The sequence below is a fragment of the Puma concolor genome, chromosome A2 (assembly GCF_028749965.1).
Source record: "Puma concolor isolate L17-30 chromosome A2, mPumCon1.1.hap2, whole genome shotgun sequence".
Classification (NCBI taxonomy): Eukaryota; Metazoa; Chordata; class Mammalia; order Carnivora; family Felidae; genus Puma; species Puma concolor.
The window spans coordinates 73580063-73599057 of record NC_141668.1 but is presented as its reverse complement, the minus strand read 5'-3'; the positions used below and the strand labels follow the sequence as shown (position 1 = coordinate 73599057).

At 34.1% G+C, this 18995-nt stretch overlaps 1 protein-coding gene across 3 annotated transcripts in view; it reads left to right on the top strand.

Annotated features, from left to right (window-relative positions):
* VPS50 (VPS50 subunit of EARP/GARPII complex) overlaps window positions 1-18995 on the top strand; it is a 133062-nt gene that overhangs the window by 45280 nt on the left and 68787 nt on the right. For all 3 annotated transcript variants that reach the window (XM_086696181.1, XM_025929639.2, XM_086696174.1), the window contains 3 exons: window positions 360-458; window positions 2090-2230; window positions 17543-17675. In XM_086696181.1, coding sequence (XP_086552307.1) covers window positions 360-458; window positions 2090-2230; window positions 17543-17675 — 373 coding nt within the window. The remainder of the gene's footprint in view (window positions 1-359; window positions 459-2089; window positions 2231-17542; window positions 17676-18995) is intronic.

Sequence of the window (18995 nt, the reverse complement as noted above, 5' to 3'; positions counted from 1 at the left end):
AGTGTCTGGGTGACTCAGTCGGTTGAGCCTCCGACTTCAGCTCAGGTCATGATCTCATGGTTCGGGAGTTTGAGCCCCGTGTCAGGCTCTATGCTGACAGCTCAGAGCCTGGAGCCTGTTTCAGATTGTGTCTCCCTCTCTCTCTACCCCTCCCCTGCTCGTGCTCTGCCTCTCTCTCTCTCTCTCAAAAATAAAAAACAGTAAAAAAAAATACCTAAATTTGTTTTTGACTATTAAATCTAGTAGGATAGTAAATGTCTTTAGATATTAATTAAAAGTGAGAAATTAAATACTTTCTTCTCATTGCCTTGAAAACATAATTCCTTAACTGCCTCTTGCCTTCTCTTTTAATTCCATAGGAGCAGTTGGATGTAGCTCTTTCCAAAATCTGCAAGAATTTTGACATTAACCATTACACCAAGGTTCAGCAAGCTTATCGACTTCTTGGAAAAACACAGGTTAGTTTTGAAAGAATATTTACTTTTTATTAATTGGGAATCTGTTGATCTTTATGAATGCTGAATATATTTACTAATGTAGAGTGTCCTTAAAAAGTTTCATTTAACAAAGTAAATTTTTATGCCATATTAACATAGGTTCACATAGGCTCAGAGTGTATGGAGTGTAACGTTACAGAGGTTTGTTTTGAACTATGAAGTGTTTGTCAGGTTTAATATTTTCACAATTTTATGTAGGTTTTTTTTAAAAAAGTGTATTATAAGATAATTCATTTGGAGAGGATGTGTAGTCTTGTACCTCAGCTCTTGGTCCTGATTGAGATTCATGGTTCCTAGATGGGCCAGCATGTTTCCCTCAAAGTGGTATGTCAACTTTTGTGTACTGTGTATGTTTACCTGTAAAATAGGTCCATTTCATTTATTGGATTTTTCTCTTTTTTTAATGCTTATTTATTTATTTTGAGAGAGAGTGTGTGAGAGTATATGTGGGGGAGGGGCAGAGAGAGAGAGGGAGAGAAAGAATCTCAAGCACAGAGCCCGATGCAGGGCTTGATCCCACACACTGTGAGATCATGACCTGAGCCAAAATCAAGAGTCGAGGTTTAATTGATTGAGCCACCCAGTGCCCCTCATTTATCAGATTTTTCAAATAATTCTTTTATTCTCCGATTGTTCTCACTTACCCTCATGGTGCATGGCTTTACATACTCTTACTGTTCAAGGGCTTCCTTGAAAAATTTGCAAAGGGTGTCATTATTTGAAAGTTAATTGTACCATCTCCATGTATAGGATTATACATTTATCTAAAAAATAGCTAAATATGATAGATGTAAATGTTTTCTTCCCTTAAATGATCTCCTGTCTTAGAAGGAGATCTAAGAATTTACCCAACCACTTAAACTCTGTTTACATTTTAAAATCTGGATAAAGAAATTTGGTTGTTTACCATAGTTAATTAATTTGTGTGTCTTAGGCTACCTAGGAAAAATTACAAGAAGGTAGATGCTTGGTAATTTTGAGAGACATATTTAAAGACCCTTAAAAATATGATCATAACGTCTAATTTCCCCCATTAGGCTAATTCTTTTACTTGTTAAATATTTATTAGTACCTACGGTGTGCATTGCTCCAGGCACCTCTGTATGAGCCCTCATGTGTCTTTTAGTGAGGGAAGCAGGATGTTGGCTGTAACAAGTGCTATAAAGAAATAGATATCAGCGTAAGTCTATAGAGTCAAGTACTGATTTATACAGGATGATCAAGAAATGGTTCTTTGAGAAGGTGACCATTGAGAAGCATCCTGAACAATATAAGGGAATGATGGCAGAGCAAATCCAAAGGTGTGATTATGCCTGACATGTCTAAGAAAGAGCAGGATGGGTACCAGTCATAAACACAAAGCAACAGAGCAGTGTTCATGATTCATATTTATCTTTAGGAATATGATGTTATGGTTACTTGAAGGGTTATTTGCAAATAATCAACAGTACAATTATAATTTTATGAAAAACAGTGATCTTTGTGCCTAATTTATAATTGGTAAAGATTTTTTTCTTATGTTTTTCACATCCATTGAAATTTATTTATTTTAATAACATGAAATTATGTTATATGTTTTTTTCTTTCCATAGACAGCAATGGATCAACTTCACATGCACTTCACTCAAGCCATTCATAATACTGTGTTTCAAGTTGTTCTTGGTTATGTGGAACTATGTTCAGGAAACACAGATACAAAATTCCAAAAGCTGCAATATAAGGATCTCTGTACAGTATGTAGTAATTTAATAACTGTTCATATGTCTCTCTTTTTTAGTTTTTAAATTCATATTCCATTTTTCATAGCACCTATTATTTGAAGATGCTACTGAAATAAAAACAAATATGTTTGCCAAACGTTTTTTTTTCCCCCATATTATTCTTTTTCTCGTAATGGAAGATTCAGTCACACAAATGGTAAAGGTTGATGAGGTAGTATAGATTTATGGAGTGCAGTTGCTTCTAAATGGACTCTTTACTCTGTCATAGCTTCTTTTACCCTTTTCTCTCAGGCTCTTAATTCTCTTCTGTGATTGCATGTAAGGTCCTTCTAAAGCAATCATCTTTGCTGGTTCCCTGTATACACTTTCGGTCAGTCTTTCCATGTGTATAAATGCTATTTTTGTCAGCATCTGTAACCAATTTCTTTTCCTTCTTAAAGAAACAGAGGTCTGTAGGTCATATAACCACAGGTGAGAAGTGAACTGAGTTGGGCTCTGTTTTAGAATTGGTCCTGCTGATGGATTGATATAGAGTGTGAGGAAAAGAGAATGATGAACAACTGGGAGAACAGTGGTGTCATTTGTGTTTATAAGGAAGACTGATTTGTAGTAGAAAGTCATGAATTCTGTTTGATGCCAATTAACATTCAAGTGGACTTGTTGAGGAGGCAGTTGGATAAAAGAACTTATGGAGACGAGCTGAAGTTAGATTTGGGAGTCATCAGCATCTAACTATACTTAAGTCCATGGTACTTGATAAGAATATTGGGGAAATGGGTGTAGAGAAATGAACTATGGGGCCCTTCGGCCTTGTGACATTCAGGGATTAGGTAGGGAGGAGAGACCAATAGAAGAGTCTGAGAAAGAGCAGCTAGCTGGGTAGGAGAAAAACTAGGAGATGGTGGAACAGCCTACAGAAGAAGTATTTCAAGAAGAATTGACTGTAAAACTATGTCCGATGCTTCTGAGAGTCTGCATAAAGTGATATTACAGAAATGACCACTTAATTTGATAATATGGAGGTCATTGTTGACCTTGGTCTCTTTATTTCTAGCTCAACAATGTTCTGTGTCTCTCACTGGAGACTTTCTTGAATTATTTCTAACATCTACTCAGAAAATAACAGTTATGGCAAGTAGATATCTATTCTCTACTGTAATTATGTCTAGAAACCAGTGTAAAATTAAGCTAATCTTCATTCTTTACTGAGTTTGTCAAAAGTGCAGGTTTTATGGCCATTGGGAAGTATTCTTAAGAGACAATAAATATTCCAGGAGGATGTGATTATATAGGATAGATTAAGGATTAAGTTAATAATGGCAGTGGATGGTTGTTAATAAAGCTTAAAATTTTTTTTTCAAAAATCATTTCATAAATCACGAGAACTATTTCACAAACTTAATGATTATTAACTTCAAGTATGATATAGTTGCATAATTACATTTTTAGTTATCCAGTTCTAAGTACAGCCATCATTTGTTATATTTCAGTGATTTTGAAATGTGTTGTTTATCTTCTTATCCATGTGTTTTCTTAGGTTCATAGTATATATTTTTAAATTAAATATCCAAGCAATCAGTTTCATTTTTTTGATTATATTAGTGTTGTCACGATTTCATTTTTTTTTATTATATTAGTGTTGTCACGAATAGATGTCTCATGGTAAAGCAATTTATTACAAGTTAGTGATTTCTCTGTTACAGCAGAAAATAACTTTTAATAATTAAAACAAAAAAATAATTAAAACAAACATTTAAACAAATTAGGCTTTTGTCCTTAAATCTTTACTTTGATTAAATCTGGTGTGTGTTTGTGTATATGTATAGTGTACTTTGTTACCATTAAACTTTGATGTGTTTTTAAGTCAGAGACATATTTGTGCTCCTACTTCTTGAGAAAGTTCTCTGTACATTTACAAAATACAAAGATGAAAGTTGTACTTAATTTATAAATGTTTATGAACAAAAATTTGTGCTTAAAGTTTTTACCATAGCATTTTTAAACAATTTCACTGTTTTTTTTGAAGCTGATTTTTGAAGTAGCTGTGTATATTTAAATTATCAGATAACAAAGGGCTTATCTTCCTTGATTTTATTTTGAGTAAATCCTTCTTAAAATGACTCCAGGAAACATCTGGTAATTCTTTATAAAATTATTCATCTATGTATGATTACAGCGAGGTATATACAGTTAAATTAAGGAAACAAGTGATTTATCGGTATACTAGAGCTTTGTCATAGAACCACCCTCCCAGCCCCTGTACAGAACAGCTGGCACATACGTTGTTATACATCCAACACAGTTTACACTCCTGGTTTATATTCAGGCTGTGCTAAAACATTCTTTGAAGGAGTTTTGAAGTGGTGAGAGTAATAGCAGATGTTGATGATGGCTTCATGGAGAAATTTCTTTTCTTTCTTTTTTTTTTTTTTTTAAGTTTATTTTATTTATTTATTTTGAGAGAGTGAGAGAGAGAGAGAACACAGGGGAGGGGCGGACAGAGAGGGAGGAGAGAATCCCAAGCAGCCTCTGCACTGTTAGCACAGAGCCCAACACGGGGCTCCATCTCACAAACAGTAAGATCATGACCTGAGCCAAAATCAAGAGTTGGACACCTAACCAACTGGAGCCACCCAGATGCCCCCTGGAGGAATTTCTTTGAGAAAAGGATTTAACAGAATTAGGTATGGTGGGCTCTTTATGTTGTAGAGGAGCTGAATAATGAGGTGAAGGATGTGATCCATTTTAAGGTGGCCCATTTTGTTTGGCACAATTCTCAACAAAAAATTAACAAAGTTCAGAACTTTACCCCATGCCTCTTAGAAGTATTTAAGCAGTACTGTTACAAGCAGATGAGTGTGGATATCTCTTTGAAATCTAAGCAAGTTTTAATTTGTTTTATAATATTGTATTCTATTTGACATGTTTAAACCAGGGAAGATTAGAAAGAAATTATTTCTCATCACATTTATTTATTTGTTAGTTTGATGAAAAGATGTGACCTTTTAGAAACTGAATTCTACAGATGAAGGTGATTACTTCAGGAGAGAAAAATGGAAACAACCCTTAGAAATTTAGTAAATAAACTGATGAAAGGAAATTTAAATATGTTTTCCTGGTGGGAACAAATATAAAGGATCTGTAATGGCACAGCTCAAGCAAGGGAGATGATTTGTGAAGGAACCTTGTTTTTGAATGTAAGGTTCTTGATTTTTTAATATGTAGCAATTGTGAATAATTTTAGCCCCAATTAAAAGTAACTGATAATACATATTGAGTGGGGCGCCTGGATGGCTCAGTTGGTTAAGCATCCAACTTCGGCTCAGGTCATGATCTCACGGTTCATGGGTTCGAGCCCCGAATTGGGTTCTGCGCTGACAGCTCAGAGCCTGGAACCTGCTTCAGAAACTGTATCTCCCTCTCTCTCTGGCCCTCCCCTGCTCGTATTCTGTCTCTCTCTGTCTCAATAAACAAACACACAAACAAACAAACAAAATAAAACATTTAAAAAATACTTATTGAGGATGTGCTAGTGGGAGAGTCTTATGTCAGGTAAGAAAGAAGAAAGAAGGAGATGTGTAAAAGGTGTTGACTGGTAGATTTTAGAAATGAGAAGAAAGAGTTCAGGCATTTGGGCAGTTGGTTTTCTCTGTTTAATAGCAATATTTTGAAGGAAATCCTTAATCCTAGATAGCATTTAAATATAACATTAAAAAGTGAAATACATGAAATAGTATACTCAGCAGAGTTGAGAGAGGGATGAGAGTTCCTGGAAATAGGGAACAATTATGTTTCATTTAAATGGAAAGAGATTGGAAATAGAACTCTAATCATCCGCTTGCCCTCATTCATAGTATTATTTTAAACCACTCACAGGTATCTGTTTATTACTAGAGGAGCTAGAATGAAATTGTACTATTTTTTTTTCTTTGATATCCCTTTACAAAGAAATCTGGGGTAAAATTAGTGTTCTGTTTCTGTTTACTCTGATAAACCGAGAACTTCAGAGTTTTTAAGGCCAATAGCATCCTATTCTGTTATGGCATTTCTCCAATTCTGTGTCCTGTCAGCCACTGCTCTGAGTTTAAAAGTTTAGTTGGCTTTGAACTTTTTGAAATCATTTTGTAATTGAATGTACTTACTTTTCTTTCTTTACTAAACAATGTTTTCCGAAAGATTTAATTAGAAGCACAATTTTTCTTTTTATAGTTTATCTTTCTGTCTGGTTTTCCTGTTTTTCTTGAATATATTGGCTTAAAGTTTTTATTTAGATCAGTAATTTAGGCTTTAAAAATATGTACATTATTTTGAAGCACAAATACATTGTGGGGTACATTGATGTACCCCTACATGTTTATACCAGTCTGTGGAGAGATTTCTAGACACCAAGTAGATGCTCTTTACTTAGTAACTTTGTAGAGAAACTATTTGTAGGTTATTTGAAAGTTTATGAAGTATGCATCATTTATAAAAATTTATTTACAGCCTTGTTTGGCAGGCTGTTGGATTTCTTTGGGGAGCTTTTTAAAGATGTTAATTAGGATGTTATTGATTAATTTTATGATAATAAAGCTGGCTAAATCTGGCTGAAATTTTCCCAACCATTTTTCAGTTTTTCATTTCCAAATGAACTTAATGAGTTTTGAGTTCTGTTTTTGAAATGAGCTTGGTAATGTAGTAATACTTTGGTGAAAAATGAGTTAGTTTTTTGTTTGTTTGTTTGTTTTTGTTTTTTGTTTTTTTAGAAAAAAATTTTTGAAATCATTTCAGTATGAGTTTTCTCAGAGTCTGGCACATTGGAGATGCTTAATGTTTCTTGAGTAAATTGGATTTACCTCTTAGTGTCTAATTGGTGTGGTGTTGACACATTTCAAATTTAAGTTAAATATGACGGAAAGGAAACCAACATTATGTACCTTCTTTGTGCTGTGTACTTTACAGGTGCCTTGTGTGCATACATTGTAGAGAGACAAACCGAAGGCTAGTGTAATACTCCATTCTTCTAGGCTTTTAAACTTTCATTCTTCTGAGTAGTAGCTTTTGATATTGAATTATAATTCAGTGTCAGTTTTTTGAGAGTTAGTAAATGTCTTTAGTAAGTCCTCTGTTGAAGATATCGTTCATTTTAATGTTCATATAGAAACCTAAAGACAAGTCTTCTTTTTAGTCAAAACATGTTTCTATTCCCAAACTCTCAGGGCATTTTCTGTTATGAAGAATATATTTTCTCTCATCAAATAGTGTGAGAGTATATGGACTATCTTTACAATGAATGATAAGTCGCTAGGAAGTTCAGAGCTAAATTCAATGTTCATGTATAGTAATAATCATGTTTTTGTTCTCTGTAGAATTAACTGCCTCTTTATCCTTTTGCTGTTTTCTGACTTAAACTAGTCTAGTATTTATATGTTCTTATATCACTTACAGTCTTTATAGAGTTAGACAGAATGTAGATTATATAAATAGTTGCTCAAATTAAGCAATCATTAATTAACATGTTTACTCTTAAAAGTATACATATTTGAAATTATACAAGTAAAACATTAGTTGTAAGAAAATACAGATAAGCAAAAAGGAGAAAATTAATATTTATGCATGCAAAGCTGGTTCTTTTAATGTGTATGTAAGCAAATAGCTTTTAAAAGTGGGATTATGCTGTATACACAGTTTTATAACATTTTTCCCACTTTCTATATTATAAATAATTTTCCATTTCAGTAAATATGCTACCCACATAACTTTTAATAGCTTGACAGTGTTTCAGTGTAAGATCCTGTGGATTAATTAACCAGCTTCCTATTCTTAGGTATTTATGTTATTTCTAGCTTTTGTCATTATGAACAACACTATAGTAAATAGACTTAAAGCTAAGTCTTTACCTACATCTTTAATTATTTAGGGTAAGTGTTGAGAAATGAAATTGTATTGTGAAAGGCTTTTGGTTCATTTTTCCAAAATTGCCCTCTAGAAAGTGTGTTTCAGTTTACACTCCTCATCGGCAATGTCTGCTCTTATCCCTCTCCTTGTACACATGAAGCTGATTATTTTGTATTTAATAGCTTAATTGTCAGATACCAGAAGGTAGCATATCAAAATAATTTATGTTGTTTATCAGTCAGGCATATTTAGGATGTGAAGGAAATTCAACTGGGACACTTAATTGATTATTGGGGTTAATTTGGTTGATTTGGTTAGATAGGTGAACAGACATTTTCTGTCTTACTGGAAGCTACAAATTTGAACATTTGGTCAAAGAGAGAAGCCTTTTTAGTTAGAAGAGCAATATTATGTATTTACTTGAGTTGCTGTCTCAGGTCAGTTGTAGAATACTCCAAAGAATTCAGCTGTTGGATTTATTATCACATATTTGTACCATCACCACTCATATTTTTTATATATGAATATATATTGATTTTTATATATTTAAGGTAAAAACTAGGTTTTGGTAATTTTTAAAGTTCAAAACTTAATCAAAAGATAGGTAAGGAAAAATTTTCTCTGCCATTTATTCTCTGGATTGTCAAGAACCGTGAAGGGTCTGAAATTTTATCCTACTTGCAAACTGACACGCTAGCCTGTGACCCTTTCTTTCATGGATGCTGGAATAGGACATAAAATTCCATTATCTTGGTACTCTGACTTGCTAAGTTAGAAACCAGTTCCCTTGTCATTGCTCAGCTTTTGTTAATCAAGTAGTTTAGCTCAACAAGGATAGATAAGGCGTTACAGAATTTATAACCTAGTAAGATCACATTAATTATGATCAGAGGTAGGATAAGAAAAGTTGAAACAACATAAAGTGTCATTGGGGTCAACATAGTTCTTTAAGGTTCTAAGGAAAGCAAAACCGTATCTTACTGTTAAGAGAAAGCTGCAACTTTTGAGCACAATGTATGTGGCTGTGTCTGGGGTGGGAGCTGGGGGGTTGGGGTAGTGAGCAGTGTTAGGTTGTCTGACTTGCTTTAACTGGATTTTTAGTATGAATATTTGGTTGTTTTCAGTATTCTTGGAGACTAATGAGTGCCAATGGAGTACATACTTTGGGTTGTAGTTATCTGGGCATCCAGCCTGGCCTCTTTGGAAATGGAGGGGTTTTCTGGTCACTTGAAACTGGCTCAGGTGTGGCAAGGCCCCTGGGCTGCCCACATCTAAGAACCAGTCAGTGTAAGGTAGTCTGCTGGGTGATGTGTGTGTGTGTGTGTGTGTGTGTGTGTGTGTGTGTGTGTGTGTGTTGTTGTGGAGGATGGGAATAAATGTTGAAAAACCAACCTATTTTTAAAGCCTGGCACACACTGTCAGCAGAAACAAAAAATAATTTCCTGGTAGAAAGTCATTCTTGAGACCTGTCAAGAAACCTTATTTTTAATTTGATAGTGTTTTTACATTTAAATACTGCCCCCTTTCTTTTGTGGTAATCTCACAGCATTTTATCACTTGTAACTTTGAAAGATAAATTATGTATTCTGGTTATACCTGCTTTGTTTGAGTATTAAACTATTTGATTAAGGCCATTTAATAGCAATTTGAATTTAAAGGAGACCTTTCTGTTTCACAATTTAGAAGGTGCGAGGTTCTTAGTTCCGAGTTAGCATCATTTATATCATACTTATTGCATATGACTTCATAGATATATACAATTTTAGCATTAATGATAAAAATGCCTGGGAGATGAGAGTGCCTGTTTTTTCACCATGATACATTTGTGTTTTTAAATCATGAATGAATCTAGTTTGACACAAGAGAAGTTTTGCTACAGCGTATGTATATTGTTGTCTTTGGAGAGTCATAGTGTTTAAAGCTTCAGAATAACCTAGTAGAGAGAATTTAGATTATTTGCTTTATCCCTTGGGGTGTTTAGATAAATGAAGTGATATTTATAACATCATGACTGAGTAAGTCACAAAGTCGGGCCCTAAGCCCAAACGTGTGGCTATCCAGTCCGCCATACTGTGCACATTTCTGGCTTCCAGTGGCTAAAAAGTACTGAAGATATTCATATTTTGTACAGCGTGGCCCTCACAGAAGTAATTCAAGGTTGGAAAGATCTTGTAATTGCTTGGCCCAGACACTTCCTTAGGTCTGGAGTTTAGCCTCCCCAGAGATGTTTTTAGCTCCAGGGCCAAGTGCTGTTTGAGTCTGCAACATCTTTCCTGAAGCCTCCCCAACAGGCAGTGGTCCTCCCGGACAGGTAGTGATCCTCCCGGATAGGCAGTGATCCTCCCCACCAGCTTCTGGTGATGCAGCTCACAGCACTAGCAGTATTCATCTGAAGATACTGCTAACTCTTTGTGGGTTTTTTTTTTTTTTAAATCTATCAGTGTGTGTTTGAAGTTGGGGATGGAGGGTGGCAGTGGCTGGGAGTTGGGGAGCCCTGTGAGGATGCCAAGACATCTGTTCCCTTTATGTTTGTCATGATGTGATCAGAATGCTAAATCAAAGTGAAACAACAACAAAAAATACCTTAAGATACTCCTTAAGAATTTTTATTTTGACGTTTTAATAGAAAAATCATCTTCCTGAAATTTTTGTATTTGGTAGTAGAGATTTCTGAGGAACATAAAAGTAAATTAATAAGAGAAAACTAAATTCTGCAGCATCTTTTTTTTCATATTTACCACTTTGCACTTAAGCAACTTTTAAAAGATGACTTTTTTTCATTGCATGCTTCAGATTTGGAAAGGCTGCTTATGTTCATTTCACGTTCTTTGAAAATGTCCTTAGAGTCTCACTTACTGCTTATAGTCTGGGCTGGAATGTTGCTGTTTTAATAAGCTAATTTCATAATTTTTATTTTGACCAGGTATGTTGGTTGAGATGGTTAAATAGCAGAAATGGAAGGTGCAAAGTGTTAGCTGACAGTGAGGAAGAAAGGGATATGATATCTGTGGATTTTTTTAAAGTGTTCTTCAAGATTTGATTACGAAGCCTATTTGGGGGGTGCCTGGGTGGTTCAGTTGGTTAAGTGTCCCACTCAGCTCCTACTCCGCTCAGATCAGTTGGTTAAGCGTCCTACTCCGCTCAGATCATGATCTCATGGTTCATGAGTCTGAGCCTCGCATCGGGCTCTGTGCCGATAGTGTGGAGCCTGCTTGGGATTCTCCCTCTCCTTCTCTTTCTCTGCTCCTCCCCTTCACATGCACGCACATTCTCTCTCAAAAATAAAAATAGATACACATTAAAAAAAAAAGCCTATTTTGATGTTTGAATAGTTCAAGCATAATGGTAATACTGTGTTGAAATTTTTTACATTGTAATATCCAGATTTGTGAATATTCTCCAAATCCTGCTCCCTCTGTTACCTTTTATAACCTTCAGAGTTACTAGAGATCTATGTTATCTGTATAGAGGTTATGGATTTAAAATTTTTTAGATTACTTAAAATATTCTTTCTTGTCTGTATGTTTTTGAGAGATATTTCTAAAATACCGTACTTTTTTTTTCTTTTCCCTTCACCTCACAACCTTTGCTGAATAAATTGACACTACTAGCTTTCAAAGAATGGCAATGGAAAATAACTCTTGAACACAGAGTAATATTTGATAATTAAATTTCTATTTCCCATATATTCTTAGTTTTTAAAAGAATTTAAAGACATGTTATTTCAGTTCTTTGGGATGTCTTGCTGTGAATATTATCTAAATTGATCAAGATTTCATTGCTATGATTGATACGTGATACAAACATAGAACTGGAATTACAATATGGTGCTCCTCTGCCTTGGTATTCCTGGTTTTTTCTAAACGAATCCTCCCTTAATTGGGATTTGAATTGAGATGAAGTATTAGGCATTTAGTAATTGGTGAGTGGATTAAACTAGTGATGAGGTAGTTAGATCCAGGAATCTCTAACACTATTTTATGAAAGGCGAAACTTAAATCCAGAGTGGTGTTTTGTGGAAGGGTATGTGACTGATAAGTTGTGGAACTGGTGCTGGCTGGACCCAGGACTTCCAGTTCCTTCTCTAAGCCTGTTTCTAATACGCCTTGCTGGTGCGAAAAAGAATAGATGTCTGAGTGGAGGTTTCATGGGCTGTTAATTCAGAAACCCAGATTCTCTTCTTGGCCTGCCTTTTAGTTTTTGATTACTTGCGCAATTATTTGCTTATTTGTTGGTTTCTTTGAATTTCTTTTGTTATAGTTATGATTCACCCATGTCTGTGTAATAAAGGTTCTCTATTTGAAATTTAGAGGAGATTTTTATAAAGTAATGAGAGAATACTAGTTGTGAATGATTTTAGTAATAAGGTGTTAAAAGCATGAGAGAACCATTTGTTGCTATGAGAGTTGACACCACTTAGTTACATGGTATAGTGGAAAGTGGTTTTTGGAGTCCAGTTATAAAATGAAATGACTCTTTTAATTTATTGCCAACATGGTCTTCAAGTGCAGAAATGAACACATCCGGGCTTAAATGTATTGAAAACAGTATTTTTTTATCTAGCCCACCTTGCCCTTTTTTCTTAAACTATGTATTTAGTACAATGAATCTCTGCATTTGTTTCTATTTTAAATTAAAAATTTAGGCAAGAGTCATCTTGTTATCTTGTGCTCAGTGCATCATAGTCTTATGTTTGTATGTATGAACATTTTTGAAGATGATAAAGTATGGATTCTTTTGGGAGACTTTTGGGCATGTGCAGTGGTTTAGCTGGATTTATGAATTATTTACACTTGGGTCAGTTTGGTGACAAAAAGCTTGCTATAACTTCAATAATTTCAACTTTTTTGGGAAAAAATACGTATACATCTCTGTGTATCTTGTCCGAACACATTAAATTTCAACAAATCATCAAGACGAAACGTAGTAAAGAACCTCCTTTTCCTAGAAAAAATAGGCAAATAATGTAGCTAGACAGTGGCTGGGTGGAAAATAGAAGGTAGTAGTAGTTCTAAGATTCAATTTTCTGGTTTGTTAAACTGTGACAAGTGTAATAAAAATTAATTGGTGGGCTATAACACAATTATTTGTATAGCCATAATTTTTCTTTGGGAAGAAATAAGAATTGTCTTCCTTTTATCTACCCCAAAGAATGTTGGTATATAATTAGATTAAATTTATTTGCATAATGTAAATATAAATTTATGTAAAGTTGAGTTTATGAAAGTGAAAAAAATTGACTTGTAGAAGAGTACCTTTATTTAGGTGAATGATTGAGGAGTTGCAGCCCAGAACTTTTTTTGTGATTTTTTTTTCTTTGCCCTCTGCTTTTCACTTTTTCTTGACCATGTGCATCAGTATCAAGTTTTTATTAAATGTGTGTGCTATAAGAGATTTGTTATGATGGGATAAAAATAAACCAAAGGGAAAAACAATCAAGACTGGTTCATTGTCAAGTGGTAATTATAAAAGTAAACATGAAATATATACATAAAAAATTACTCCAAATTATGGAATAAATATGCAATAATATTTTATATTAATCTCTGTAAGCCATGTGTAAATGTGGATGGTCATTCTAATTCTTCTATGAATAGGTTACTTATAGCCTATGTGGTATATTTAGAAAAGTGTCACTTCCTCCTACGTTTCTTCCATTTCATTCCCAGCCCCACCTTGTAAAGGTAACTAACTTCAGTGTTTTTAAAAATATATTTTATATATATAAAAAACCTGTATATAATTAAAAAAAATTCCCTTTCTCATATATGTATGTCATGAAGGGGAAATTAAAAAAAAAATTTAATTCCTGTATAGTTAACATACAGTGTTGGATTAGTTTCAGGTGTACAACAGAGTAATTCAACAATTCAGTACATTACTCAGTGCTCATAAAATCTTGATGTACTCTTAATCCCCATTACCTGTTTCACACATCTTCTCAACTACCTCCCCTCTTACAGGGAGCTAGAGAATATGATGCTAAGTGAAATAAGTCAGTCAGAGAAAAAAATTTATGTGGAATTTAAGAAACAAAACAAATGAACAAAGGATAAAAAACAGACAAACCAAATAACAGACTCTTAGCTATAGCAAACAAATGGATGGTTACCAGGAAAAATTTTTTTCAATTAAAATTTAAGTATGTGTTGTCAACTTACATTTTCATAGTTTATACACACATAGTGCTCCTTTGTGTGTATAAACACTAGTTTATTCAACCAGTCTCCTATTTGGACATTTAGATGGATTCCAATATTTTGTGATTACAAATAATCCTTCACAATAAATAATCTTGTGCATAAGTATTTTCACATTGTTTGAGGATAAATTCAGGATAAATTCCTAGAAGCAGGATTGCTGGGTCAAAGGGAACATGCACATGTAGTTTTGTTAAACAATGCCAAATTCTCCTCCATAGGGTTATATCATTTTTCATTCCCACTAGCAGTGTATGAGGGTGGGTGCTTTTTCATAGCCTTGCCAACAGAGTATACAGAGTATCAAAGATAAACAAAGCCAAATACTAATTAAAGTTGTATGGAAAGATTTTAATCAATAATACACTGTTGAGAAATGGAAAAGAATCCAGTGTGAACCAAGTTCACCTTTCATTTTGTACAGAGGTTACTGAGCATTTTAGAGGGGAAAGGTATGAGTTGGAGCTTAGAGTCAGGAAATGAAAAATTACAAAAAGCAGGAGGTAGGGGTTAATCCTTGTGAAGCCCATCTGGGTTTGCTGACTGGCACTTATGGAAGTTAGGCTCCTACTCTCTCCCTCAGAGGCTGGGAGACAGGAGGCCTATCTTCAGGTGTTAGCTGAAAGAAACAGTAAATTCTTTTGGCAGGCTTGAGTTTTCTCAGTAGGCATGTTAATGGGGACTAGGGTCATCCTAGTATGCAGCCTTGAGCTTTTACAAACTATGTTACTGTTTTGTTTGATTTTTTACAGGCCAAGAATGAGGCCTAGTCAAGAAGAGGGCTCAGAGAATCTTAGCTAGAGTTTGGTCAAGAAGAGATTCTTTGTTAGTGGTCAACTTTAAAATTTTCACCAATCTGATGAGTGAGAATTTATATCTTATTGTAGTTTTAATGTACATATGTCCTGTTATGAGTGAAGTGGGACATGTTTTTCATATGTTTAATGGCATTTTTGTATCTCTTTTTGTGAAGTTTGCTTGTAACTTCTTTCCATTCTTTTATAGGATGCTTGGTCTTTTCCCCCAAAAACTTTTAGGAGTTTTTTGTTTGTTTGTTTTTAAGTTTATTCATTTATTTTGAGAGAGAGCAAGAGAGTGAGTGGGAGAGGCACAGAGAGAGAGGAAGAGAGAGAATCCCAAGTAGGCCCCACTGACAGTATGGAGTTCAAGATGGGGCTCAATCCCACGAACTGTGAGATCATGACCTGAGCCGAAATCAAGAGTCGGATGCATACCTGACTGAGCCCTCCAGAAGCCCCAGAGAGTTCTTTATAAATGCATGATATTAACACTTTGTTGCGATATATGTTGTGAATATTTTTCAAGTTTGTTAAATTTGTCTTTTGACCTTGTTTATAGTGTTTTGTTTTGCCATGTAAATTCTTTTTAAAAATTTTTATGTAGTAAAATGTATCAACTTTTACATTTTATTACCTCTAATTTTGAGTCATAGTTAGAAAGCCTTTCCTTACATCAAGCTGAGGGAAGAATTAACTCAAATTTTCTTCTAGTGCTAGTATAGTTTTATTTTTTACATTTAGATCTCTTATCCTTTTGGAGTTTATTCTTATGTATGGTGTGAGGAGTGGGTCTAACTTTGTCTTTTTCCAACTGACTATCCAGTTATCCTAACACTATTTATGAAAAAAACTATCTTCACCTATATTCATCAAATACTCTATTTTCATATGAGGCTGGACCTATTTCTGGCCTTTTTTTAATTTCTGTCTCAGTAAATTCATAAATTAGGGAGAATTGGTATCTTGATGATGTTGACACATCCTAGTCAAGAATAAGAGATGTCTCTCTGTTCCAGTCTATTTTATGTCTTTCAGTTTTCTTCATAGAATTTTGGATCATTATTTGTTAAGTTCCAAAAAATTTCATCTTTTTTATCTCTTTTGTTATTATAAGTGGAAGTTTCTCATTCTGAGTATCTTCCAAATGGTTATTATATATATATATATATATATATATATATATATATATATATATATTTGTATCTATATTAATATATATACAAATGCACTAATTTTATAACCTGCTACCTTGCTGAATTATTTTATTGTTTTAGTTACTTTTATCACTGATTCCCTAAGAATTATATTCTAGATATATTATTATATCATCTGCAGATAGTTATAGTTTGGTTTCTTATTTTCCTGTTTATTTGCTTCTTATTCTTTTTTATAGTGTAATTGTATTGGTTAATCCCTCCAGAACATTGTTAAATAGTGGTGGAGATAGTGGGCTTCTTTGTCTTGTTCCTAACCACAGGGGGTATGCCTTAGTTTTCTTATCTTAAGGAAATATCCATCCATTTTTATTTTTTATGAGTTATTATTACAGACGGCTGTTGAATTTTGTCAAAAGGTTTATTCCAGCATCTTTTAGAATAATCATTTGATTTTTTTTTGTTACACTGTTAACATGATGAATTATATTAATAGATTTTGTAAGATTGAACCATCCTGCCATTCTTGGCTTAAACCCAACTTGGGCTATGACTCCAGAGCTTAACAACTCTTTTATTTTACTACTTCCTAGTTGAATTTCAGAGATTTGACATGCTTACATAAAAATGGACTGAGTCATACAAGTTAGTATTTTTATTAATTGCTTGATGAATGTTTTAATAAACAAGGAGCTTAGAGGAGGGAAAGATCATTATGGAGAGAAAAAACTTCTTGAAAGAGAGAGGACCACTACTGACCTGTGCTATCCTAAGCATCAGTCACACCATAACTATACTTGCTATGTACTTATTTCTACCAGCTATTTACTTTGGAGAGCTTAATATACCAGTCTTACTAGCCTTTCAGTGTTTTATCAGCATGATTGGTTCTTGTGGGTTAATTACCAAAAGAAGAAATGTTAGGAAATCTCAAATGATGAAGCAGATGTTCCATTTTGACAGAAAGCCTACAAAATAGGATGGAGGCATCACTCTACCTGCAGGAAAAAAAGGGAAGAAGGACAAACTGGTAGTTTATACAAAGGATAGAGGGGGGTAAATCCACACATTTTCATTAGGGAGATCTGAGACCACATATTATATCATAGCCACATTATATAAAACATTATTTTTAAATATTAATAGGTATGGAATATCTGTAATATCCATGTAATTTCTAGAATTTAGAAATTGTCAAAGGTATTTAGTTTGCACAAATGACATGATTGATTGATTGATTTCCTTTTGGCAAGTTGTGATAATTTTCAAGTTAACTTTTCTCATTTTCTTCAGCATGTTACCCCAGACAGCTATATTCCATGCCTTGCAGACCTGTGCAAAGCACTGTGGGAAGTTATGCTCAGCTATTACAGGACTATGGAATGGCATGAAAAGCACGACAATGAGGATACTACTTCTGCTGCTGGTATGAAATCATTTTAATCTATAATTTTTTTTTAAGTTTATTTATTTATTTTGAGAAACAGAGAGAGAAAGAAAGCCTGAGCAGGGGAGGGCAGAGAGAGAGGGAGAGAGAAAATCCCAAGCAGGCTCTGCACTGTCAGCGTGGAGCCTGACGCAGGGCACGATTCATGAACTGTGAGATTGTGACCTGAGCTGTTATCAAGAGCTGGATGTTAACTGACTGAGCCACCCAGGCACCCTGGAAATCATTTTTTTTTTTTAACATTTATTCATTTTTGAGAGACAGACAGAGCACAAGTGGGGGAGGGGCAGAGAGAGAGGGAGACACAATCCGAAGCAGGCTCCAGGCTGTGAGCTGTCAGCACAGAGCGTGATGTGGGGCTCGAACCCATGAACCGTGAGATCATGACCTGAGCGAAAGTCAGATGCTTAACTGACTAAGCCACCCAGGTGCCCCAAGTCATTCATTTTCTTTACAATCTCCATTATCTTTGGGGATTAACTGGGCCAAAGGACTTCTTAAGTGACAGATACTACCAGTTTTCAGGAATATGTCATGATGGCTTTAGGACTAAATTATTAACAAAAGGTTTTTGAAAAAATTAATTCCAAACTAATTAAGGCATTGGTCTGTCCAAATTTACTGTAAAATTAATGCTAATGTTTACTATTAAATCTTTTTGCTAGTTGTCAAGTTGGACTAATAAAGCTAGATTCTAAGGATTAATAATTACATTTTTCTTCCTGTGAAAACACAGTAGGACTTAAAATTTCATAAAAAGCAAGGTTTTAAAATATTAATCTTTGAATAAAAACCACAACTTTAAATGACTATGGTATAGTCAGCTACATAAGGAACAAATCTTTGAGAAATTATATTAACTAGACATTATATTTAAATTACTTCATTTATATAACTATATGTCTTAAGTGATTATCCTTGTACAATAGCTTAGATTAAGTATTCGAGATACTTTTTAAAAGTACTAAATGCTTTTATCAGCATTTTGTTTAATATGGTCAAAATAAATTATACTGCACAAGTTTTTGTTTTGCACACAATTTAATGTAGCTAATCAATCAAATTATTTTAGTAGCTTCTAATTTCTGAGATGCTTGGTTTCTGTGGTTGGGTGGGTGGAAGCTCACTCAAATCTTACTGTAGGATTCTGGTAGTATAGAAGACATAAGTTTAATATTTGTCTTGACTCATAAGAAGCTTATAAATATATATAGAATATATAGATAGCAAAAAATAATGGGGGTGCCCCGGTGGCTCAGTTAAGCATCCAACTCTTGATAGTCTTAAGTCATGATCTCA